Here is a 21,200-nt window from a genome sequence, read left to right as displayed (position 1 = left end):
AGATTGGAGGCTGGATTGGATGCAGTTGCAGCTGAGTGAGATTTTAATGAAAGGCAGGCAGACCAATTAAAAATATTAGGCAGGATCAAGGTCAGACGCGACAAAAAAATAAAAATAGTAACCCGGCTGTGTCAAAACACAAAAAGACAAAATAGTTGAAAAAAACCTGGACCACTGAAGACAGAAATAGAAGGTTTAATCAAGTCTGAAGCTAAAGGGGAAATTGAGTTTTTACTTCTTGTGTGTGAAAGTTCAATATATAGTGCTGGAGTTGATCAGTGGCATGTGTGCATGGTACATGTGCTAAGGTGCATGTGAAATCCATGGTGGCCATGTTTTTTAAGGCCGGTGATAAGGTGGTGATCTGAAACATTGACTTGTGTGGAATGTTCCACTCATGTCCTTATAGGTTTCTTTACTGTTCTCTGGTTTCCTTTAACCTTCAAAAAACATGACAATAAATGGATTGTCCTAAAATTGTTCTTAGTTGCCTGTTTTTTAATATTTAAATAAGTGATGCTTCAAGGATCACAAAAACATAACTGATATTAAATTTTAAAATAAAAGAATATTAAAAATAAATCCAATCAGTCAAGGATCTTTGATTAAAGATGCTATATGCCTATTTGTTGCATAGTGCTAAGTGCATCCAAAGTGGAACCATTAGTGGAATTTACTTTGTATTGGTCCTTCCGTGATATAACGCTTCAATCTGAAACCACTCGCTTCAGCCTGGGGCTACTCTATCAAGAGCTCCATGTCAGACTTAAGACTCTTATGTTAATTCTCCAATCTCTGTTCTTTATTATAGTTTACTTTTTGTGGTCACGAATGGGACTTGAATCAGCGAAACCCCTCCACATTGCAATTTCTGCTCAGACTTGGGCCATGATTGGCGTCAAGCTCCTGGAACACTCATCATTTTAACCTAGAAAATGACTAATTATCCATTCTCTGTATAAATAACTAATAAGAAAAGCTGATTCAATAACAATATTTCTCTCTATTGGAATAAATAATTAATTCATAAGAAAATGAATTCCAGGATGTAGCATGAAATGTGCGACGAAACAGACTCCCTATTCTCTACAAAATGTGAAATGCCTTGTGAAATGTAAAATAGTCTGTTGCATTCATTAGTCTAGAGCAAAGGTGCCTGAACTGTTTTATTTGAAGGGCCAGAAAATCTATCTTAATTGAGGGCTGTGGACTGAAAATAATTGTGGCATTCTACCCCTTATTTATTAATTCATGTTTAAAAATAAATAAAGAGAAATTATTAACCTTTAATCTGCTTAACTAATGCGGTTTTATTCACTGAAACTTATAGTACAGTAAAAATCCAATTTCTTAAACAATAGAGTTCTATATCTAATACAGCAATTCATTGTCTTTTAATGAGGAACATAAGGCTGCTCCTTAATTTAAAAAAAAGGTTTTTTTAAATGGCATTTTTACTTCTTTTTTTTCTTCTCATGTATGGCATAGGTTTCCGATTTAAAGGTCACCACGGTCCAGCTTTGGCCCACAGGCCATAGTTTGGGCATCTCTGTTCTAGAGGAATTCAACTAACAATTTTCAAGGACCGGTTACATGAAAATGTTTTGTGGAGTAGCTATAGTATTCCATAATCATAAATAAGAAAATTTTTGTTTTAGGCTTTGCAACTTTTACCGATGTGACATAAGTCTATGAAACTAGCTAAATGATTTGCATAAATACATGTGATTGGATAAAGTAGTACATAGTATTTTCCACAAAAGCTGCACTGGTTCGTGTTTAGAAAACAAAACGTGTTAACTATATCTAGTTTCAGTTTGCTCTCCTGAAGTACCACACTGATGGCTTTGGATATGTAAATGCCACATAACATGGCAGGAAGTAGATGCAAGTGCAGATTATATATTATCATGCTGCAATTTAACAAACTAATGACATGGCAACAAAACAGAAAATTACGGAATACATGAACAAGACACCTGAATTGGGACATAAACCCAAACAAGGACAAATAATGGGCGACAAACGTAACACAATGAGTGGCATTTACTTACAAAGAACATATTTACATTCAATCACCACATTATCTGTGTAAAGCTGCTTTGAGACAATGTTCATTGTTAAAAGCGCTATACAAATAAAAATGAATTGAATTGAATTGAATTAAGTTTGAGGCTGTATTCAAGTGCTCGTGAGCTGTGACTAGAATTCAGGTGTGAAATCATGTGACATGCAGTGGCTTATGGGAAACATGATCCAGTGTCCCTTTTTCATATGTTGACTCTAGAACTTTCCATCAAACATTTGGTGCACAAGCTACTGTTCATCTGTGTATATTTATTTTTTATTGATCTTTTGATAGTAAAGTCATGAGGTACTGTACATGTGCACTATTATTATTTAATATCTGCCCTTTAATTATAATATTTAATAAAGCTCTTTAACTCTTTGAATCTGTAACATCAAAAACATATTATTCATTTATTCATTCATTAAAATGTAGCATTTTCAATCTATTTAACACCAGGTGAAAGGAAAAGCAGAGAATTTTAAGGACACCTATATATACACATAAGAAACAGAATATCCACAATAACTCAGGAATTGAAAAAATATAACTCATAACTCATTCGTTAAAATCTGAAAAGCAAAACATAATGAAACTTGCTGCAGATGTAACTTTGTTCTGTACTTTGTCTATACAGCCCCTGCTGGATCTCCTTTTGCCCGAGCCAGCCTGAAAAGCAGCAAGAACGACAGCTCATCATACTTCCGTCGCAAAGAGAAACGGATGCGCTTCTTCATCCGTCGCATGGTGAAAGCCCAAAGCTTCTATTGGATTGTGTTGTGCATAGTGGGCTTAAACACGATGTGCGTTGCCATCGTTCACTACGACCAACCTGAGGGGCTCACCCAAGCACTGTGTACGTATATTCCTCATCTGGAAAATCCAGAGGGACAACATCTGAACTAATGTTGTGCATTACACACGAAATAAAAGATATTGGAGATGTAAAAATTGGAAAACTAATTCATTTTGTGGAATAATGACCCATGACATGACCCATAGTTCGGTTTTCAGTCTGAAGTAGATTTGTTTCTGATAATAGCACGTTATGGTCTTTATTCTTACCCCAATTTGCCAACATTCTAAACACTGAGTCACATTTTTTATTTGTTAAATAACAACACATGTCTCAATTTGGATGTCATTAGGCTTAAATTATGTGGAGCACCCTCTATTCTTGCAAATCCGTTATTATAGAAACAATAGCCTATTAGAGCCATGATGTTATAGAAATGTATTTATCATCGTCTGAGAAATCGGGAAAAGTTTGCGCAAATTTTAATGTTACAGTGTTGTGCTTGTTAGACCTGGCTGAGTTTGTGTTCCTGGGTCTGTTTCTATCTGAGATGACTCTGAAGATGTATGGCCTGGGGCCCAGGAACTACTTTCACTCCTCATTCAACTGCTTTGACTTTGGGGTGAGTCACAGCTGGATGAATCAGAGAAGCATGGCATGTTCATTTCATGTTTAGCTATAAGCAGCCACGGCGACACTCGCAGCCATTTCATGTGGCAGGAGGGACTTTCGCACGCTGTGGCTATTCATTGTCATTATTTTGCTTCATTATTTAGCGTCTGTTATATTTGTAGCTTATTATTTCTGCATTCTGTGCTCTTAATAGGTCATCGTGGGAAGTATATTTGAGGTGGTGTGGGCAGCCATCCAACCCGGAGCCTCTTTCGGTATTAGCGTCTTGAGGGCTTTACGTCTGCTCAGGATATTTAAAGTGACCAAGTATGTTGAAATACTACTACACCCCCTCTCACACAGATAATGACAGTAAGAAAGAAAATATTTTAATTCATATTACATTTATGCAAGCTAATTTAGTTTAGTTTACATGCATTTAGCTACCTACTGTTGATGACAGGAAGGATGTATGTTTTAGTGGTTGAGAATGGAAAGTTTATGGGTAGTTTAAGGGTAGTTATTGAATTCTTAGACAGTGTGGATAACAACAACAATTCAGTATTAAAATCTTGAAAATGAAAGATTTTTGAGCAAGTAATAAATAATAATATTAATAATAATCATAGTAATAGCTCTCTCTGTCTGTTTCAAAGCACTGAGAGTGAAGACTCCTTCCAATGAATATATAGGAACACCTCTATTTTTGCCTGCTACAAACCATTGAGAGTAGAGACTCCTTCCTGTAAAGTTATAGGAACAGCTCTATCTCTGTCTGTTACAAAGCACTGACAATGAATACTCCTTCTTATAAAAGTTATAGCAACAGTTCTATCTGTGTCTGTTACAAACCACTGAAACTGGAGACTCCTTCCAATAAAAATATAGAATCAGCTCTATCTCTGTCTGTTACGGAGTACTGAGAGTAAAGACTCTTTCCTGTACAGTTATAGGACAGCTCTATCTCTGTCTGTTTTAAAGCACTGACACTGAAGAGTCCTTCCTAAAAAGGTATACTAAATGAACAGACAGCTCTATTTCTTCGTGTTACAATGCTTTCAGAGTGGAGATTTTCTCCAGTAAAGTCATAGCAACAGCTTTATCTCTGTCTGTTGCAAAGCTCTGAAACTGGAGTCTCCTTCTACTAAAGTTATAGAACAGCTCTATCTCTGTCACAAAGCACTGACACTGGAGACTCCTTCCAGTAATGCTGCAGATGATTTCACCATAGTAAAAAAAATATCTTTTAGTAGACTTCAGGATCAATGTATTTTTACTACAAAATAATGTACAAGAATGAGTGTGTTTAAAAACCCATGATACTGCTGTAGAATCGCCTTCTGCTGTGGTATTATGGGAAGTGTATATTTTATACTTATGTAAATTGCTGTTTATACACTTTACAAACTGCATTTCTCCATAGGTATTGGAACTCTCTGAGGAATCTGGTGGTGTCACTACTCAACTCAATGAAATCCATCATCAGCTTGCTCTTCCTCCTCTTTCTCTTTATTGTGGTCTTTGCCTTACTGGGCATGCAGCTCTTTGGAGGACAGTGAGTGAACCCTTTAAATAAAACTTTTAAAAGTTATCTACAAGCGATACAGCATACAATCTAAAAATATAATGCGCCAAAAAAACGTTTCCTAAATGATTTGTCTTGTTCCACCCACTGAGCACCATGACTTGCTTAATGAGGTTTTGTAAAGGAGCTTTTTCTGTAAGTATTCTCTGGATCAAAACTCTTTCAAACTCAGCTTACATTGTGAGAATTCTCATTCGAGAAAGTGTACTGCATTTGTAGGTGTTAAAGTTTAAATGATCTCCACTGTTCTCTAGAGGTAAAGCATATTTGCTGTGTCTGATATGAGAGTCATAGTGTCAACCCAAGGCAACATCTGTTTATCAGGGCTGCCTTATCAATGACGGCAAAGTCTCAGTAACATCATGCGTTTAATTGTGTAATGATCTGGGTGATTATCTTCTGGTCTGTGTACCAGTTGTGGTGGCGGTTTGCCAAAGGTAAGCTTTGATGGCTAAATGAAAATGTTTACCAAAGTGTGTATATTATTGGCGAAATTCAGTATTTTAACTAATTGAAATGATCATAAACGCATCACTGCAATGTTGTATTTTTCATGTCTGCTTATCTCAAACTGTTTTAGAAGTGTAAAGTGTACCTGAAAATCAATACTAGAGTAAAAGTGTAGATACCTTACTGCAAAACATACTAAATTACATGTTAAAAGTCACCAATTTCAGTATGACTTATGTAATAGTATTGAGTATTTTACTAATACTGAACGTAGGCTCAAAGATGCAATATTCCTCAACCAAGACACATGTTAAGTGAAAAGCCAAAAACATTTCATTTGTGAGGTTTTATTTTCTAAAACAGAAATCAAATTGTACACATTAACACTGCATTAACCAATATCAACACAACAACCTATTCAACATGCCAGAATGAAACAAAGATTAACATTTACAGCGGTATTTAACAGAAGCCCTTATCCAGAGTGACGTACAAAAATGCTTTGAGTTTCTATCAATGAATAAATCAACACTGGCTCGCTAGATTACAAACTTAAGATACCTCTGAAACTTTAACATATACATGCAATATACAGTACAGGCTTCATTGCTTAGAACCTGTTTTCGGTTAAAGGTTTTGTATTTTGTGTTCTAATGGGTAAAAACAGCCCTCTGAAGGAAAAACTGACTATTGTTGATCATTACATTTGTTTTTAATATACTTTAAAGAAACCTCAGATTATCCACGGCATACCCCCATTCATTTTTCAATGCTTCTCCACTGTAATCCAGCCTCTAACCCTATACAACATTTGTAAGTGGGAAGAAATACCATATGTCAGCAGGGATTTCGATCTTCTTGCCCCAGGACTTTTAGCGATTATACAATGTGTCTGTCTTTTCTCATAATAAACACATCACTACACAGACTAACTGATTCCTGTACATAGCATTCTATTTCTTTTCTGTATATCACATTTTAAGGTTATGTTTTACCAAGACACAACACATAGTTATCCTTATTACAATCATTGACAGTGCATTATTGAATGCAGTTTGAATGCAGAAAGTTGAATGCAGACAAATATTTTAGAATAGACCTAGGAATAACCAGTGTGTGAACGGGTGCAGCTAATGAGATGAAATAAGTGTGGGGAAGGGTGGTGCAAATTGATTTAGTAGAATCTAGCTCAGGCTGACATCTAGCGAATTGGCAGCGGTGCAGCTTTCCGAGTCAGTCTCAGTAGAGAAAAAGAAATGCGTTTCGCTCATAATGCAGCAGGTGCTGGTGCGAGAGTTATTGAGCTACTTTGGAATGTGTGCAGAAAGCTTTGTCAATAAACTCATTTTGCCCATTACCTTGTTACCATTTCATTAACAGAAAGAGTAATGCCTCTACATCTAAATGATAGATTAGTGGTTAACTCCATTAAGGTAATTTCATTCACCTTAAAATGAAAAGTTATAACAAATAAACCATATTTCTAGATGCCGATAGCTACAGTAAGAATTAACTTCCCTCTTGTAAATCCCCAAACTGTGTATTTCAAACTGTTAATATTTACCCTGGTCAAACACGAGACAAAAAATATCTGTCTCTATTTTGGAAGTCGTCGAATGAACAAATAGCATTGATTTCCTGCTGGTATCGTATGAGGAAGTCAGGTGTGGCAAAGAAGAATGTGAGGGTAGTGCGTCCTGCATATATGAGGACGGTGTGACAAAAGTAAAGTGTGCAGTAGGAATGACAGACTGGTTGAAGGTAGAGTTGGGACTGCATCAAGGAACGGCTCTGAGCCCTTTCCTGTTTGCAGTGGTGATGGACAGGTTGACGGATGAGGTCAGACAGGAGTCTCTATGGGGATGATATTGTGATTTGTACTGAGAATAGGGAGCAGGTTTGCACTGCAGAGAAGGGGAATGACAGTCAGTAGGAGTAAGACAGAGTACATGTGTGTGAATAAAAGGGAGGCAGTGGAGTGGTGCAGTTGCAGGGAGAAGAGGTGGTGAAGGTGGATAAGTTCAGGTACCTGGGGTCAACTATGCAAAGTAATGGAAAGTGTTTTAGAGAAGTGAAGAAAAGAGTGCAGGCAGGGTGGAGTGGGTGGAGAAGAGTGATTTGTGATAGAAGGGTATCTGAAAGAGTGAAAGGAAAAGTTGCTAGGACTGTGGTGAGACCTGAGATGTTGTATGGATTAGAGACAGTGGCATAGATTAAAAGACAGGAGGTGGAGCTGGAGGTATCAGAGCTGAAGATGCTAAGATTTTCATTGGGAGTGACGACGATGGACAGGATTAGAAACAGGTTTATTAGAGGGACTGCGCATGTAGGACGTTTTGGAGACAAGGTAAGGGGGGCTCGATTAAGATGGTTTGGACATGTGCAGAGGAGGGACATGTCGTATATCCGTAGAAGAATGCTGAGGATGGAGCCGCCAGGAAAAGAGAAAGACCAAGGAGGAGGTTAATGGACATAGTGAGGGAAGACATGTAGGTAGTTGATTTAAAAGAGGCAGATGTAGAGGACAGGGGGGTGTGAAGAGGGATGATTCGCCGTGGCAACTCCTAAGGGGAGCACCCGTTCATTCATTTTCTCCCGAATTATCCGTAATTCGGGTCGAATTAAAAAGAAAAAGAAAAAGAAGCATTTATTTTCTGCATTAGTATTCTTTAATTGAATTCACACATGTTTTTGTTATATTTTGTTTATATATATATATATATATATATATATATATTTTTTTTTTTTTTTTTTTTTTTTCTTTTCTTTTCTAATAAGAAAATAATTCAACACTATGTCTATGAATTGAACTTGAGTTGTGTTATTCATTTGAAGGCCACGCTAGCTACATTTATTGTTTTTCTAACAAATAATTGTCCTTGATTCTGTTGGGAGATGGTGCAGGACATGGTTGAATAGGCTGACTTTGTAATTTACCTAATACCCAATTTAGTTACAGAAAATAAACATTGGAACAGTTATTTCATTTATACAGCTGAGAAGTTAAGGGTTAAGGGCCTTGCTTAAGGGCCCAGCAGAGGGTATCTTAGTTGGGGTAGGATTTCAATTCATGACCCTTAATTTGACTCCAATTACTGTATGATATGAGTATCTTTATTTTCTTTAATTTCTGAGTGAATTATTGATTCGCATGTGATGTGCATGTTATTTAAAATTTTCTTCTCCAGACTAGAGTCCTGCCCCTGTATGTTATTATGATAAGACTCATTTTGAACATTTTCAAATTTCCAATAATCCTCTTTTTTTAAAAGACTTACTGCTATTTCCTTTCTTGTGACAGGTTTAATTTTGATAACGAAACACCCACTACAAATTTCGACAACTTCCCCGCTGCCATAATGACCGTCTTCCAGGTATTTGCTAAATGTTTTTTTAATGTTCCTTTTTGCAAAATCATTTACCTTTTATGTGTTTTTTTTAAGTGTAATTATATTACATTGTTCAACTTTTGGGTTATGGTGTTACACTGTGTTTTTGTGTGTGTATGTTTTTAGATTTTGACAGGAGAAGACTGGAATGCAGTAATGTATCATGGGATTGAATCTCAGGGTGGTGTCCCACTTGGGATGTTCTCCTCCGTTTACTTTATCATACTTACTCTCTTTGGAAACTGTATCCTCTTCTGCATAAGCATTGGCTGCTTACATAGCCAATAGGCTTTCAAGTATGAGATCTGTTTTAGGTTTAATAACTAATGCAAAGTTGATGTAGCTATGTCTTTAACCTGTGTTGAACCAGACACTCTTCTTAATGTGTTCTTGGCTATCGCTGTTGATAACCTGGCCAATGCTCAGGAGCTGACGAAGGTGGGCAAACTGATTTTCCTGTTATGACTCTAAATTTGTATTTAAATATGTCTGCGGTTGCACCTGAGCATGAACTAGATTTGTCCGATCATTGTGTGAGTGTGATCGGCTAATTCTGTGTTTACCAGGACGAGGAAGAGCAAGAGGAAGCTGCCAAAAAGAGCATCGCGCTGCAGAAGGCGATGGAGGTGAAGGAGGTCAGCCCAATGTCAGCAGCTAACATATCTATTGCTGCGTAAGTCTGTGCGAGTTTCTTCTTTATTTATTGCTGCCACTCAAACCCATGTCCATCCACACATGTGCATTATATGTCCATTTATGTGTATTCCACAGACACACTCAGCATTTGTCTCATCTGAGGTATTCATTCATATAGCCATTGCTATATCTGTGTAACATTTTGTTCTGTCACTGATGTGGTGTTTTAACTCACTTGTTTTAACTCATTGCTAGGATTAGTGATTAAACATTTGTTACATGTTTTGATCAAAAACTTGGCATGCATATGATTAAAAAATAGGTTTAGAAATCTTTGCACTGTGGGTATTTTAAAATGTGCGATTGATTTTTTATTTGTATGTACTTTTTTCTTGACTAATAGTGCCATAATGGTTTCATAATCTTTGATCTGTAAGTCTGATGTATTGGTGACACTGAGGTAAAGGATCATGATTTTATATTTTTTCAAAAAAACTTACAACAATTTAAAAATGTGACATTATTTTCACTGATACATTCTGATGCAGTTTGAATGCTAAAACCTTTAACTAGAGTGTTACCAATCTGTGTGTTTTGTCCTAAGACGTACAGGTGAACAAACAAGGCGAGATGGACATTCCTGAAGGGATGTCCCTCTGCCGGCCCTTTTTTTTTTTTTTTAAGTGTTCGTCTTATTGTGTATTGTTTTTGTTTGTTTCGCATGTGCAGTTTTGTAAAGCAAAATCGAGATGTGCTCTCTCGCAGCTCTTCCGTCAGCAGCGTTCACTCACTGTGAGTTTTGCTCTCACTTATAATCTTACAAATGTTGCCCTTGCCGTTCCTCTTCACTCTACTCCTCTCTTCTTTCTATTCTTCTCCCAACTCATTCCCTACCTGTAGTGCAACCCATTTTGAACTTTATACTCTATAACTGTCCCCTGCATTGTGTTCCTCATACCCATAACAGCATCTGCAACTAATAACCCAGTCATTGCAATATGTGGTGCGTAAACCCGGGTTTTAGGATAACCTGTGGAAATTATAAGTGATATTTATTTTTACTCTATTCTCAAAAAAACCTTATCACTTTTTATACTTAGAGTTCTGTTTATTTGGTCAAGTGTTTTGGAGCTTCTGTCAGTTCTCATCCCCTGGTCAAAATGTAGAAGAACCGCTCTTAACTGTGATTATAGCTATAAAGCATTAGCAACATGTTTCTTTAAGCTTAATACATCTAAACAAATACACCTGTTTCTTGGCACTCAGTAGAGGCTTTTGGTATAAAGCAATTTCAGAGTCTTGCCAAAAATAAAACCTCAATCAGCTCGAGGTCTCGGCTCTGAATAGGACATTTTGATACATTCAGGTTTTTGGTTTTGAATCATGGCTTGTTTGGGGATTGTTAAAGGGACAATTCTCCTTAGTATCAAGTCTCTTGCAAAATCTTGTAGAATGGCTCTGTATTTGGCTCCAGCCATCTTGCCCTGACCAGTTTCCCAGTCCCTGCTGAAGAAATGTATCACCACAACATGATGCTATCATTATCTAAATTATATCAGGGTGATGGTTGACTTTCTGCTAAATGTAGTGCTTTGTGCCAAGCCCAAGTTCAGACTTGATCTGATTATTACCTTCATGCAACTCCAAATTTTTGTTGCTTCTTTCATATTAAATAATTACTTTTTGTTTTCCATAAAACCCAGTTTTGTGGAGTGACTAGCCTATGGTTTTCTGAGCCCTGGATCTCTTCAGCTCCTTAATAATCAATCAACTGTAAGCCTTTTGGTTGCTTTTCATTGGTGCCATTTTCCCATGTCCTATCCAATGTATAGCATTTCTTTGAATTATAATGACAACGAAAATAAATAACTAAAACTGACTGATACTTTCCCAAATCCAAAATTGATCCCTGAATGATTTTGATAGCTCCTTAGTTTTATTGTACTATTCAGTGATCAAATTGAGAGGGGGCTGGGGGGGATCCAGGAACCCCCAAAAGGCATTAGCTAAGTAAAAAATAGACTTATGAGGGTCCCCAAGATTATTTTAGTGAAAAATATATGAATTACACAACAACTGGGGACCCTCATAAGACTTGAGTCAATCCTGCACTGGTACTATTTACATTTAATATGATTTCTGGAGAGTTTACAGCTTTCATAGCAATTTTGTGACTAGACATTCTTTGTATTTTGCATAGAAACTTGCTATGTAACCCCAATCCATTTCAGTTCAACACTATTAAATAATCAAAGAGGTCAATACTGATGATAGATTAGACGTAATGAAACATGAATTATGAAAATTATAGTTTTGTAGGAAAAAAAACCCTTCTGATGTTCTTAAGGCATTTAAGTGTCGAAACTAAACCCTTGCCCAAACAACAACATACTCATTATAATCCTTGGTACTCTAGCCATGTGTGAAAATGCTATTAAACACAACCTGTAGTCATTCCCGATGAGGTAAAGTACTGATAGTCCTCAGTGCAGAGTCAGCCCTAACACATAGCTGTGCTGTGTTGAACGAGAGTTATTAAAGTTAAAAGCATGAGTTAATTTCATTGCTGTTGTTTTTATTACTAACATAATGAATTATGCATAATCCATCTCTGACACAGGCTGCACTTTGGCTCTTTGTTTTTCTTTCTAGTGAGATTTCAATAGAAAAGAATTTAAACAACAGTCTGTTTTTACCGCCTTCAGCCTTTTGTCCATGTGTGAATGTCTGTCTTTGCGGTGTCATTATCACCTTTGTATCATTTTTGTTTGTTTGTTTGCTTTCTGTGTACCACTTTTCCCTGTTCTCTCTTCAGTCTTTTTGCTAGCATCATATCTGTCCATCATGTCTGACCTTCTGTGCTGTGTGGTTCTCTGTGTTGCTCACAGGAATTATGTCTACACCCCTGTTCATCGCTTTGTGAGGTATAGTTACCATGATATGGCCCAACTTCACCACCTTTTACTAATGCTGTATCTCCATTAAAAGTATACAGTATACTGTAAATCAAAACATAAAGAACATGTTGTTTTTTGTAATAAGAACTGTGTGTGTATTGCGCATCTCATATTGTGCATATACTCTATAATATGCAATAAATACAGAACAGAAATTGTCTCTATGCTCAGTGTGTATATGAAATATAGCCTAAAACATGTATAGCAGTCTTGTTAACAAGTGTTTGTCAGCCTCCAAGGTAGCAAGTAGGTGATGTTACTGTAGGGTGCTTCAAATTCCATGCTGGGATAACAGCGATTAGGGCTCGGAAAAGCTATAGCCATTTGAACCCATCAGCAGCATTTATTTGGGGCTCGATAAGCAAACAGCTCTTGGGTCACAGTATATATGCAGCGGTTTGATCTAAAAACAACATGAATTACATGAATTACAAAATGCATATGATTCCATCCATGAGGACCATCTTTTTACTTTTGGGTGGGCACCCATCTGACAAAGTAGCAAAAATGGCTCACAAAATTGTGGCACCATATACACCATATGCGTTGTATACATACTACATATCAACCGTATTTAATTTAACAATTTAAGAAACACTGATCTTCATAAAGTCCTTATTCACAACTTTATACATTACCTCATTTTAGGTCCAATTTAGGAAAAATATATGGACAAATTTATTTAGATACAATCTCTCTCTCTCTCTCTCTCTCTCTCTCTCTCTCTCTCTCTCTCTCTCTCTCGCTCTCTCTCTCTCTCACTCACTCTCTCTCTCTCTCTCTCTCTCTCTCTCTCTCTCTCTCTCTCTCTCTCTCTCTCTATATATATATATATATATATATATATATATATATATATATATATATACACTAAACTTACATTATGTTGTTAACTACAATGGTACTAGATGTTCTTATTGTATGTAGCAGTCAAACGATTGACCTCCAACAGAACAGATTCGACTAGAGGGGCCATTGGGACAGGAATCATGCTGCTCCATGCTTTTGAGATTAAAAACTCCCACAAAGTGACCACCAAGATTTGCTTTATTATATCGAGAAATTGAAACAGAATCTCGTAAATATTTCCAAATATAGGAAAATATTAAAGGGCAGACAGTGTATCAATGACTTATTTTCTTTGTGTCTATCTGTATGGTCTATACTCATATCTGCATACAGTATATGTACCTACAGTGTCTATATTTGTATTTTATCTAGCTAAGAAATAGTAAAGATTAGGAAGATGAGATTAGTATTATGAAGTGGATAATGTCTGTATATTGAATAGGTTTACACTTCAATGCCCACATTATTGGGTCTTGAATGTGTGTTACTGGTGAGGATAAAGTACACATATTGATCGCAGTTGAAAAACTGCTTAAACCAAACTGCTGAACTCAGCTTTGTTCAACATTAGCTATTGATATTATTCTCTTGCAACCAAACCTTTGGTTATGAGCCACTCCTGGGCAATGCAGTATGAAAGTGAATATAAACAACAAAAGATCGTCTTCCTATGGAAGAGAGTTGATTCCCAATTTTTCAACTATAGCTTATTGTTTGTTCTACCTGATGTTTCTCTCTGTTTTCCCTCTTACACAGTAAGGAGCAGCAACGCTCTCTGCAGAAGATGTCTATCTGGGAGCAGCGAACTACTCAACTCCGTCGCCACAACCTGCGCAGTAGCAGCGAAGCTCTCTACAATGAGATGGAGCCTGAGGATCGGTTGCACATGTCCTCAGCACTACACCTGCGGCCCGAAATGAAGGCACACCACGATCGACCCTTGCTGGTGGATAAATCTCACCTGCCAGAGGGCAGGGAAACCCAAGAGGAGGCTCCCCCACACAAACACCACCGGTGCCGTGGTGAGAACGGTGAAGCTGGCGAAGGACGCCACCATCGGCACCATCGTGGTGGTGAACACAGAGGGCACCAGGATGGAGGACATAGGAACCAAGCAGAGGATGGTGTCGATGATAAGGAGCACCATCACCACCATTCACACCGTTCCCGAGAGACCGATGGTGATGGCAGTAATGGAGAAAAAGGGGAGCGAAATGCAAGAGGACACAGAGAGGGGGAAGCAGGGAATGGCGAGAGGAGGAGAGACAGACCTCGCGTCAAAGCTCAAACTACACCTAACAAGGAGGAGAGCAGGGACAAAAAAGAGAAAGATATCCCAAACCACAGGTCAGCCACAAAAACTGCAACAAAAACAATGTTAGCTAAAATTAAAAACCTTTTATAGCGTCAAAATGATCCTCAAATATTAAAAAGTAATGCAGAAAACTATTTGGAACATTATGAATAGAAATGTCATTGTATTGCTGCTGCAAGGCAAATCATAGGCTTAAATTAATGAGGTCTAATTTTAAAAACACTGATAATAGGAGCCTATTTGTTTGGCATACATTCTACAGCGTTAAACATAACTAAAACTAGTTGGAAAAGTAATGTAAATAAAATGTCGAAAATACATAGGGAGATGCAGTTTTAGAAAGAATCTGAATCTGAAACTGAATCTTTTACAATAATAGCCAATGCTGAAGTGTCCACTTCAGTAATCGTATGGTGGTTTTCTGGGAACAGGTTTGTGGATACAGAGGGTGATGATATGAGCTCAAGTCCTGTGCCATCTCCAACGGAGAGACAAGAAGACTCAGATAATCTAAAAAACATCTCAAAAGTGAGATCAGCTGCAGTCAACATCCCTGTTATGGTCACTGCCCCACCTGGAGAGTCCACCATCATTCCCAGTCAGTAGTCCAGCACCTTTAACAGGAATTATTTTCACCCCAGGAATTCAGTGTGTTTATTAAAACTGTGTAGTCCGGTTTAACACTGATGGTCCTGTTCTTGGCAGTGAGCAACATGGATGGTGAGAGCCTGCTCCTGAGTGAAGAAAAGAAGGATCTGGATGAACTGAATCCGAATGCTCCGAAACAAATCCTACCCTACAGCTCTATGTTTGTGTTTGGTCAGACCAATCCGTAAGTATTGGCTGTAAATATGGTAATTTTAAGCACTTACAAATAGGAAAGAATGTGTATAGTAGTTAAAGTCACCTCAAGCTAATAGAAAGTCCTAAATTAAAGGTCTATCACCATACATTTATCCAGGTCATTGTCAAGCATTTAAAACATTGAATCAAACTACGTGAATACTGGAAATAAATTGTAAATCTGTCTATGCTTGCAGTGTGCGAAGGTTGTGCCACTATGTGGTCAACTTGCGCTACTTCGAGATGTGCATTCTCATGGTGATTACCATGAGCAGCATCGCGCTGGCTGCCGAAGACCCTGTCAATGCTAATGCTTTTCGGAACCATGTGAGCCATGACACACATTTACACACATATATATCCATCCCACACAAGCATAGCAAACGACTGATCATTCTGTTATTCTGCTGTGAAGAATGAATCTAGACAAGTCAACAGTCAAGAAACAAAGTGTGGTATATATAGTGCCCACCCACACAAAAATTTACTGTGACAACCTGTAATCAGAACGGACTTATTTCTTTTGTATGGCATGAATCTAGACAAAATAAACCATAATACCAAATTTCTCTTGAAAATTATTGTATATCGTATATAATAAAAAAATATCACGCTGGTATACCAATTTGCCCTCAGAGGTCCTATAATATACTTGCTTCTAGAAATCCCTTTGTTTTTAGATACTATAATCAAACAAACAACATCATCGGATCCAGCGAGTTTGCAAGACAAATCTAGCATGTTGTTCTGGAACGGTATCAGTCAGGGTTGGATATAAAAAATGTTTTATCCCAACCATTATACATCCAGTATTAGAAAACTAGTATAGTACTAATATTATTTAAAGAATTTTAACCTTTTGAAGATGAGGCCTTTCCAAATTAAGTCAATGAAGAAAAAAAATAAAAAATGTGGTTTACTTTCAACATAATGCTACCACCACCATGCTTTACAATGGGAATGTTGCCGTTTTTTACATATTGTTCAATGTAGTTTGGAAACCATATAGATTTTTTTCCACCATTCTATAGCATACAAGCTTCAAATCAAATATAAAAGTCTAGGTCCATGTTACGTGTTTTACTGTGCATGTTTTTAATGTTAGTATTGAGAAAATTTTATCTCATTAATCTTTAGATTTGTAACTCAATGTGAATATGGAATTAAATTTTAATTATTTCATAAATATTTAAATATTATTTCTGTTTAATTTACATACTGTATATGCTACTGTTTTTCTCCAGGTGCTGAAATATTTAGACTACATATTCACTGGTGTGTTCACATTTGAAATGGTGATAAAGGTATGATTGAAATAGATACACATATATGTATATGCATACACAATATTGTGTAACACTCAAATAAATAAATAGGAATCAAATTCTTTGTTAACTATTCGACAATATAATTTTTTTAGATGATTGACCTTGGGCTTCTTCTCCACCCGGGCTCCTACTTCAGAGACCTGTGGAACATTCTAGACTTCATTGTGGTCAGCGGTGCCCTGGTGGCTTTTGCCTGCTCGTGAGTACATCCTTCTTTCCAGATTTGTCAGAGTAGCAGCTAAAAGGAGAAAATCCACTCTGTCAACTTCAATCCAACAAAAAGCACTGTGCTAAAAATGATGAAAATGAGCTTTGACTGCTGCCTCTCCAGTGGCTGGTGGGAGATGGAGCGGTGGAGTAGTGGGACGGGTGTGTGTTGGCTTGGCTTCCTGTTTGAAGAAAGAGTGTTAAATGTGTTTGGGGATTATGTGTATTGTTGATGCACACCTGAGCTAGCTCTTCTTGGTTTACTGTTATTTCTGTTGGTGTCTCTCTAAGGAAAGTGGAGCCAAACTTAGCAGCAGATTTGAGCGGCTCAGACTCTAACCGAGACAAATTTTCCCCACCTTAGCTTTAATTCTCACCACTACACAAGAGACCATGCTTAATTACTTAAATGAGTTTAAATTGCTCTCTCTCTATGGAGCATAGATTCATACACACACACACACACACACACACACACACTCAGGTACTCACACTCACAAGAAATACATATGCACTAATCTATATAATAATATACAAACAAATGCTGACAAACATAACAATCGGGCACAAATACACAATAGTACACAGACAAATATACTCACATACCTTCAGAAAAAAACAGACCCTCCTCTTTTCTAAAAAACATTTTATGTTGGGTCACATGATTCTTTATACAGTAATCCCTAGCCTATCGTGGGATGACCTCAGACAACCACACTTACAATTCCTGCTCATTTTCTGAAAAGATGCTGTTCCACTTTCAGCTAAAGTCAAACAGTTTGCCCAAGCTTTTCCAAAGGCTGCTTCATAATGGATGAAATTGCAGTGTTGTGCAGAGTGAAGTGGTGAAGTAAAGATCTTGCCTGTATTTAAAACCAGGGATCTGGATTTTATTGACTTGAAGATCTGTGGCCCTTGGGATCAGCTACCCCAACTATTCAGGAGCCATCTGCTTTCTGGGCCAGATGTTCTTTCACAGCCAGATAATTTATGAAAGTCCTGCTGGGTGGTTGACTAATCCAATTAGAAGCATTGAAATGGTGCCACTAGTAATGATCCCACCATTAAGCTTACGGGATTGCAATTTCAAGACTCTGAACCTCCACCTACTGTAGTATTTTGGTATTGAATTCGTATCTTCCCTGGGATGTAGTGCCAGTTTAGTGCCACTCAAAGTAACTTCATGGAGCGTAGGTTCCTGGAGGCAAATGTGTTTATTTTTATTATTAATATCATTCGTTTGTTTGCAATTTCTACCCACCAACCAGCTTTTCCCTATCATTGTATATCTACCAACCTGAAAGGGTAATGTCTAGCTGGTGCTTATTCTCAGACATGTGAAGGTACCAAACCACAAGTGCTGCTCATGCAGAAGGAAACCACTGCATGACAACCATCAACCAAGTCTGGTTGACAGAAAAGAGATCAATGCCATCCCTCACAATCAAACGCCAGCATCCTGTGTGTGTGTTCCTGTCAGGTCAAAACCCTATCTGCCTTGAGTTTGCCACCTTTCGCAGCTACCCACTGTCTCCCCAGCTGTTAATACCTCTATTCTTGGTAGTCATCTAGTCTATTCCTGTCTGTCATTACCTGATCCAGGTTGACAAATAATCAGAGATGTAACCTGGGGTCAAAAACAAGCGTACTCACACAAATATATATGTGCTTATGTTTATACTCGCAGATAAATTTAAATTCTCTCACACACTGTATACGTCAAGTCAAGTCAAGTCAAGTCAAGTCAAGTCAAGTCAAGTCAAGTCAAGTCCTTAAGCTTTTCTTGTCATTTCAACCATATACAGCTGACGCAGTGCATAGTGAAATGAAACAACATTTCTCCAGGACACTGGTGCTACATAAACAACATAGTGCTACACATAGAACACAGAGCTAAGGAATAAAAGTAAGTTGTCCTAGCCACATAAAGTGCATCGTGTGCAACCTAGTGCAAACAGTACGAGACAAAAGATGCAAATTCACAATACAAAACAGCACAGTGCAGGACGGATACACAACATACACAATAGCACAGACCGGTATACATTTTGTATATGTTAAACAATACAATGTGCAAAATAAGAGGATCGTAATTAAAGAGTGTCCTTGTAAACATTACTGTTTAGCCAGAGTTGGTGGCAGTTTGAAATGCGTGCAAAACAGCAACAGCAGTAATTGAGTAAGTGTGAAAAACAGCATGTATACCATAATGTATGTAATATGGGTGGTGCTATAGACATGGATTTTTTTTAAATGAATTGAGTATTGAGTGTGTGTTTGAGTTCATGAGCATTGATTCGAGGCAAAAAAAATGGTATAAGTATTGATGATGCAAAAAAAAAAGACATGTAACACAACAGTGAATCTGTATATGCACAAAACAATATAGTCACCCACAAGTGTGTGTGGTTTAAGTATGAACCGAATCCTTCAAAAGGTGCTCTTGAAAGGTGCGAGAGACCCGAAAAGCGACAGAAAGCACTCAGTTAATGTGAAAGCAGTGTGTATCATGAGCTGTGTCCCCAAGAGACTGTCATGACGCAGCTAATGGAGAATGGAGAATCGAAATCTTTGTTCTGCCTAAGCATATGGTAAAATGTGTTACCTTGCATTTTCTTTTATCTTTTTTTCTATTTTTTTTACTTTGTCTAAAGCTGGCTAGAACTCTTTCCCTCTTTATATGTTTTTTGTTTTATATGAATTGTAAGCACTTACAGTATGTCCTTTCTTGGCTTTCATTCCTGCTCTTTCTGCCTTTCTCTGTCTATAATGTGCCTTTTCCTTTCTCTTTCCTTGTTTGTGTTGCTTTCAGGAGCTTCATGGGGTATGCATTTGTTACTGCTTATTTCTGCCTGCATATGTGTGTGTGTGTGTGTGTGTGTGTGTGTGTGTGTGTGTGTGTGTGTGTGTGTGTGTGTGTGTGTGTGTGAGCAAGTAAGAGTGCATGCATGGGTTGTTAAGCGTTAACCTCAGGCTATATGAGCAACGTTGTGTCTTCTTCACTGTGTTTCCACCACACTGCCATCTGGTGTGTGACGATCATTTGTAGCGTTAATTTCACCAAACATTCACACCCTGGTTGCCAGAGAAGATGACGATCCTATAAGATGACGTCGATTTGTGACTTCACCAACGCATTAAAATGAACAAAAACTGATGATGCTTGCATGACTTTTTTTTTTTTTGTGTAATTGCAATTTGCATAAAGCAAATGTTACAGGGGTTTAGAATTGGTTTTATGTATAATATGGAGCCACTAAAAGGACATTTTTGAATATGGATGATACCAGATATTATTGTGTTCAGGCCAGATGCTATCAAAAGAGAAGTGTATATTACCTCCAGACACTAATGTGTTAAAACCCGAAATGGTTATTAGAGGTTTGCATGTTCCTCATGTGTCTGCATGGTTTGCTTTGGGTTCTTTTTGCTTTTTCTGACCTTCCAAAAAACGTGTAATAATTTATACTGGCTGTGCTAAATTACCCCTAGGCATGAATGAACATGTGAATGTATGGCTGCATGGTTCACTCCAAAGACAAAAAATTTCTTCCATAGTTTGTTTTGCCACATGCCCAGTGTTCATTGGATAGGCTGTAGACCAATCCTAGTCTAGTTCTTCGTTCTCATAATTCTATAGCTATTATACAGTAGAATTAAGCATTTAGCTAGGGCCCGAGAATAAAGACATAGTATTGTCAGTCATTATGGATACACTATCCCTGACAGTACTGTGACGTAAACAATGGAATAACTACCTAAATTAAAACACTATTGTTTAGTTGGACCAAAAATTGCTTTACAGCATGTTGTTCAGTGGACCCCTATCTTTTTAAATAAACCGGGATTTGCAGCAATGGATGCGTTTGTTACCTGTTATTACAATCAAAATGTAAGTAATGCATTTTTTATGCCTGTTTTCAGTATGTACTGCTTACACAAATTCAGCAAATATGTTCGTTATACACTTTCCATTAAAAAACACTATGATCTAACATCGATGTTTGAGGCTAAGACTTTTGGAATAATGTATAGTTTGTTATGATTACTCATTTGACACCTGTAAAGAAAGCTGTCATGGACGTGGGTGTCCAGGCGAGTGCTAAGGAGTTGTTAAAACATACTTTTAAGTCTATTTTGTTAATTTTCCAAATTTGCACCAAAA

General features: G+C 37.4%; 1 protein-coding gene across 7 annotated transcripts in view; it reads left to right on the top strand.

Annotated features, from left to right (window-relative positions):
* The window catches only part of cacna1bb (calcium channel, voltage-dependent, N type, alpha 1B subunit, b), a 130,046-nt gene that overhangs the window by 74,877 nt on the left and 33,969 nt on the right, over positions 1 to 21,200 (top strand). For 5 of the 7 annotated variants that reach the window (XM_083563932.1, XM_083563930.1, XM_083563929.1 and 2 more), the window contains exons 13-27: positions 2,706 to 2,924; positions 3,374 to 3,486; positions 3,691 to 3,803; positions 4,900 to 5,031; positions 8,813 to 8,885; positions 9,027 to 9,144; positions 9,271 to 9,338; positions 9,467 to 9,573; positions 10,266 to 10,328; positions 14,099 to 14,689; positions 15,089 to 15,255; positions 15,363 to 15,489; positions 15,698 to 15,827; positions 16,745 to 16,804; positions 16,921 to 17,027. In XM_083563932.1, the coding sequence (XP_083420058.1) occupies positions 2,706 to 2,924; positions 3,374 to 3,486; positions 3,691 to 3,803; positions 4,900 to 5,031; positions 8,813 to 8,885; positions 9,027 to 9,144; positions 9,271 to 9,338; positions 9,467 to 9,573; positions 10,266 to 10,328; positions 14,099 to 14,689; positions 15,089 to 15,255; positions 15,363 to 15,489; positions 15,698 to 15,827; positions 16,745 to 16,804; positions 16,921 to 17,027 (2,188 nt within the window). Of the gene's footprint in view, positions 1 to 2,705; positions 2,925 to 3,373; positions 3,487 to 3,690; positions 3,804 to 4,899; positions 5,032 to 8,812; positions 8,886 to 9,026; positions 9,145 to 9,270; positions 9,339 to 9,466; positions 9,574 to 9,671; positions 9,699 to 10,265; positions 10,329 to 12,424; positions 12,461 to 14,098; positions 14,690 to 15,088; positions 15,256 to 15,362; positions 15,490 to 15,697; positions 15,828 to 16,744; positions 16,805 to 16,920; positions 17,028 to 21,200 lie in introns of all 7 variants that reach the window. The other 2 variants (XM_083563926.1, XM_083563927.1) reach the window with 2 other exon arrangements.

Source organism: Silurus aristotelis (genome assembly GCF_946808225.1).
Source record: "Silurus aristotelis genome assembly, chromosome: 16".
NCBI lineage: Eukaryota > Metazoa > Chordata > Actinopteri > Siluriformes > Siluridae > Silurus > Silurus aristotelis.
The sequence above is the reverse complement of the archived record's forward strand: the minus strand, read 5'-3'. Positions and strand labels throughout refer to the sequence as shown.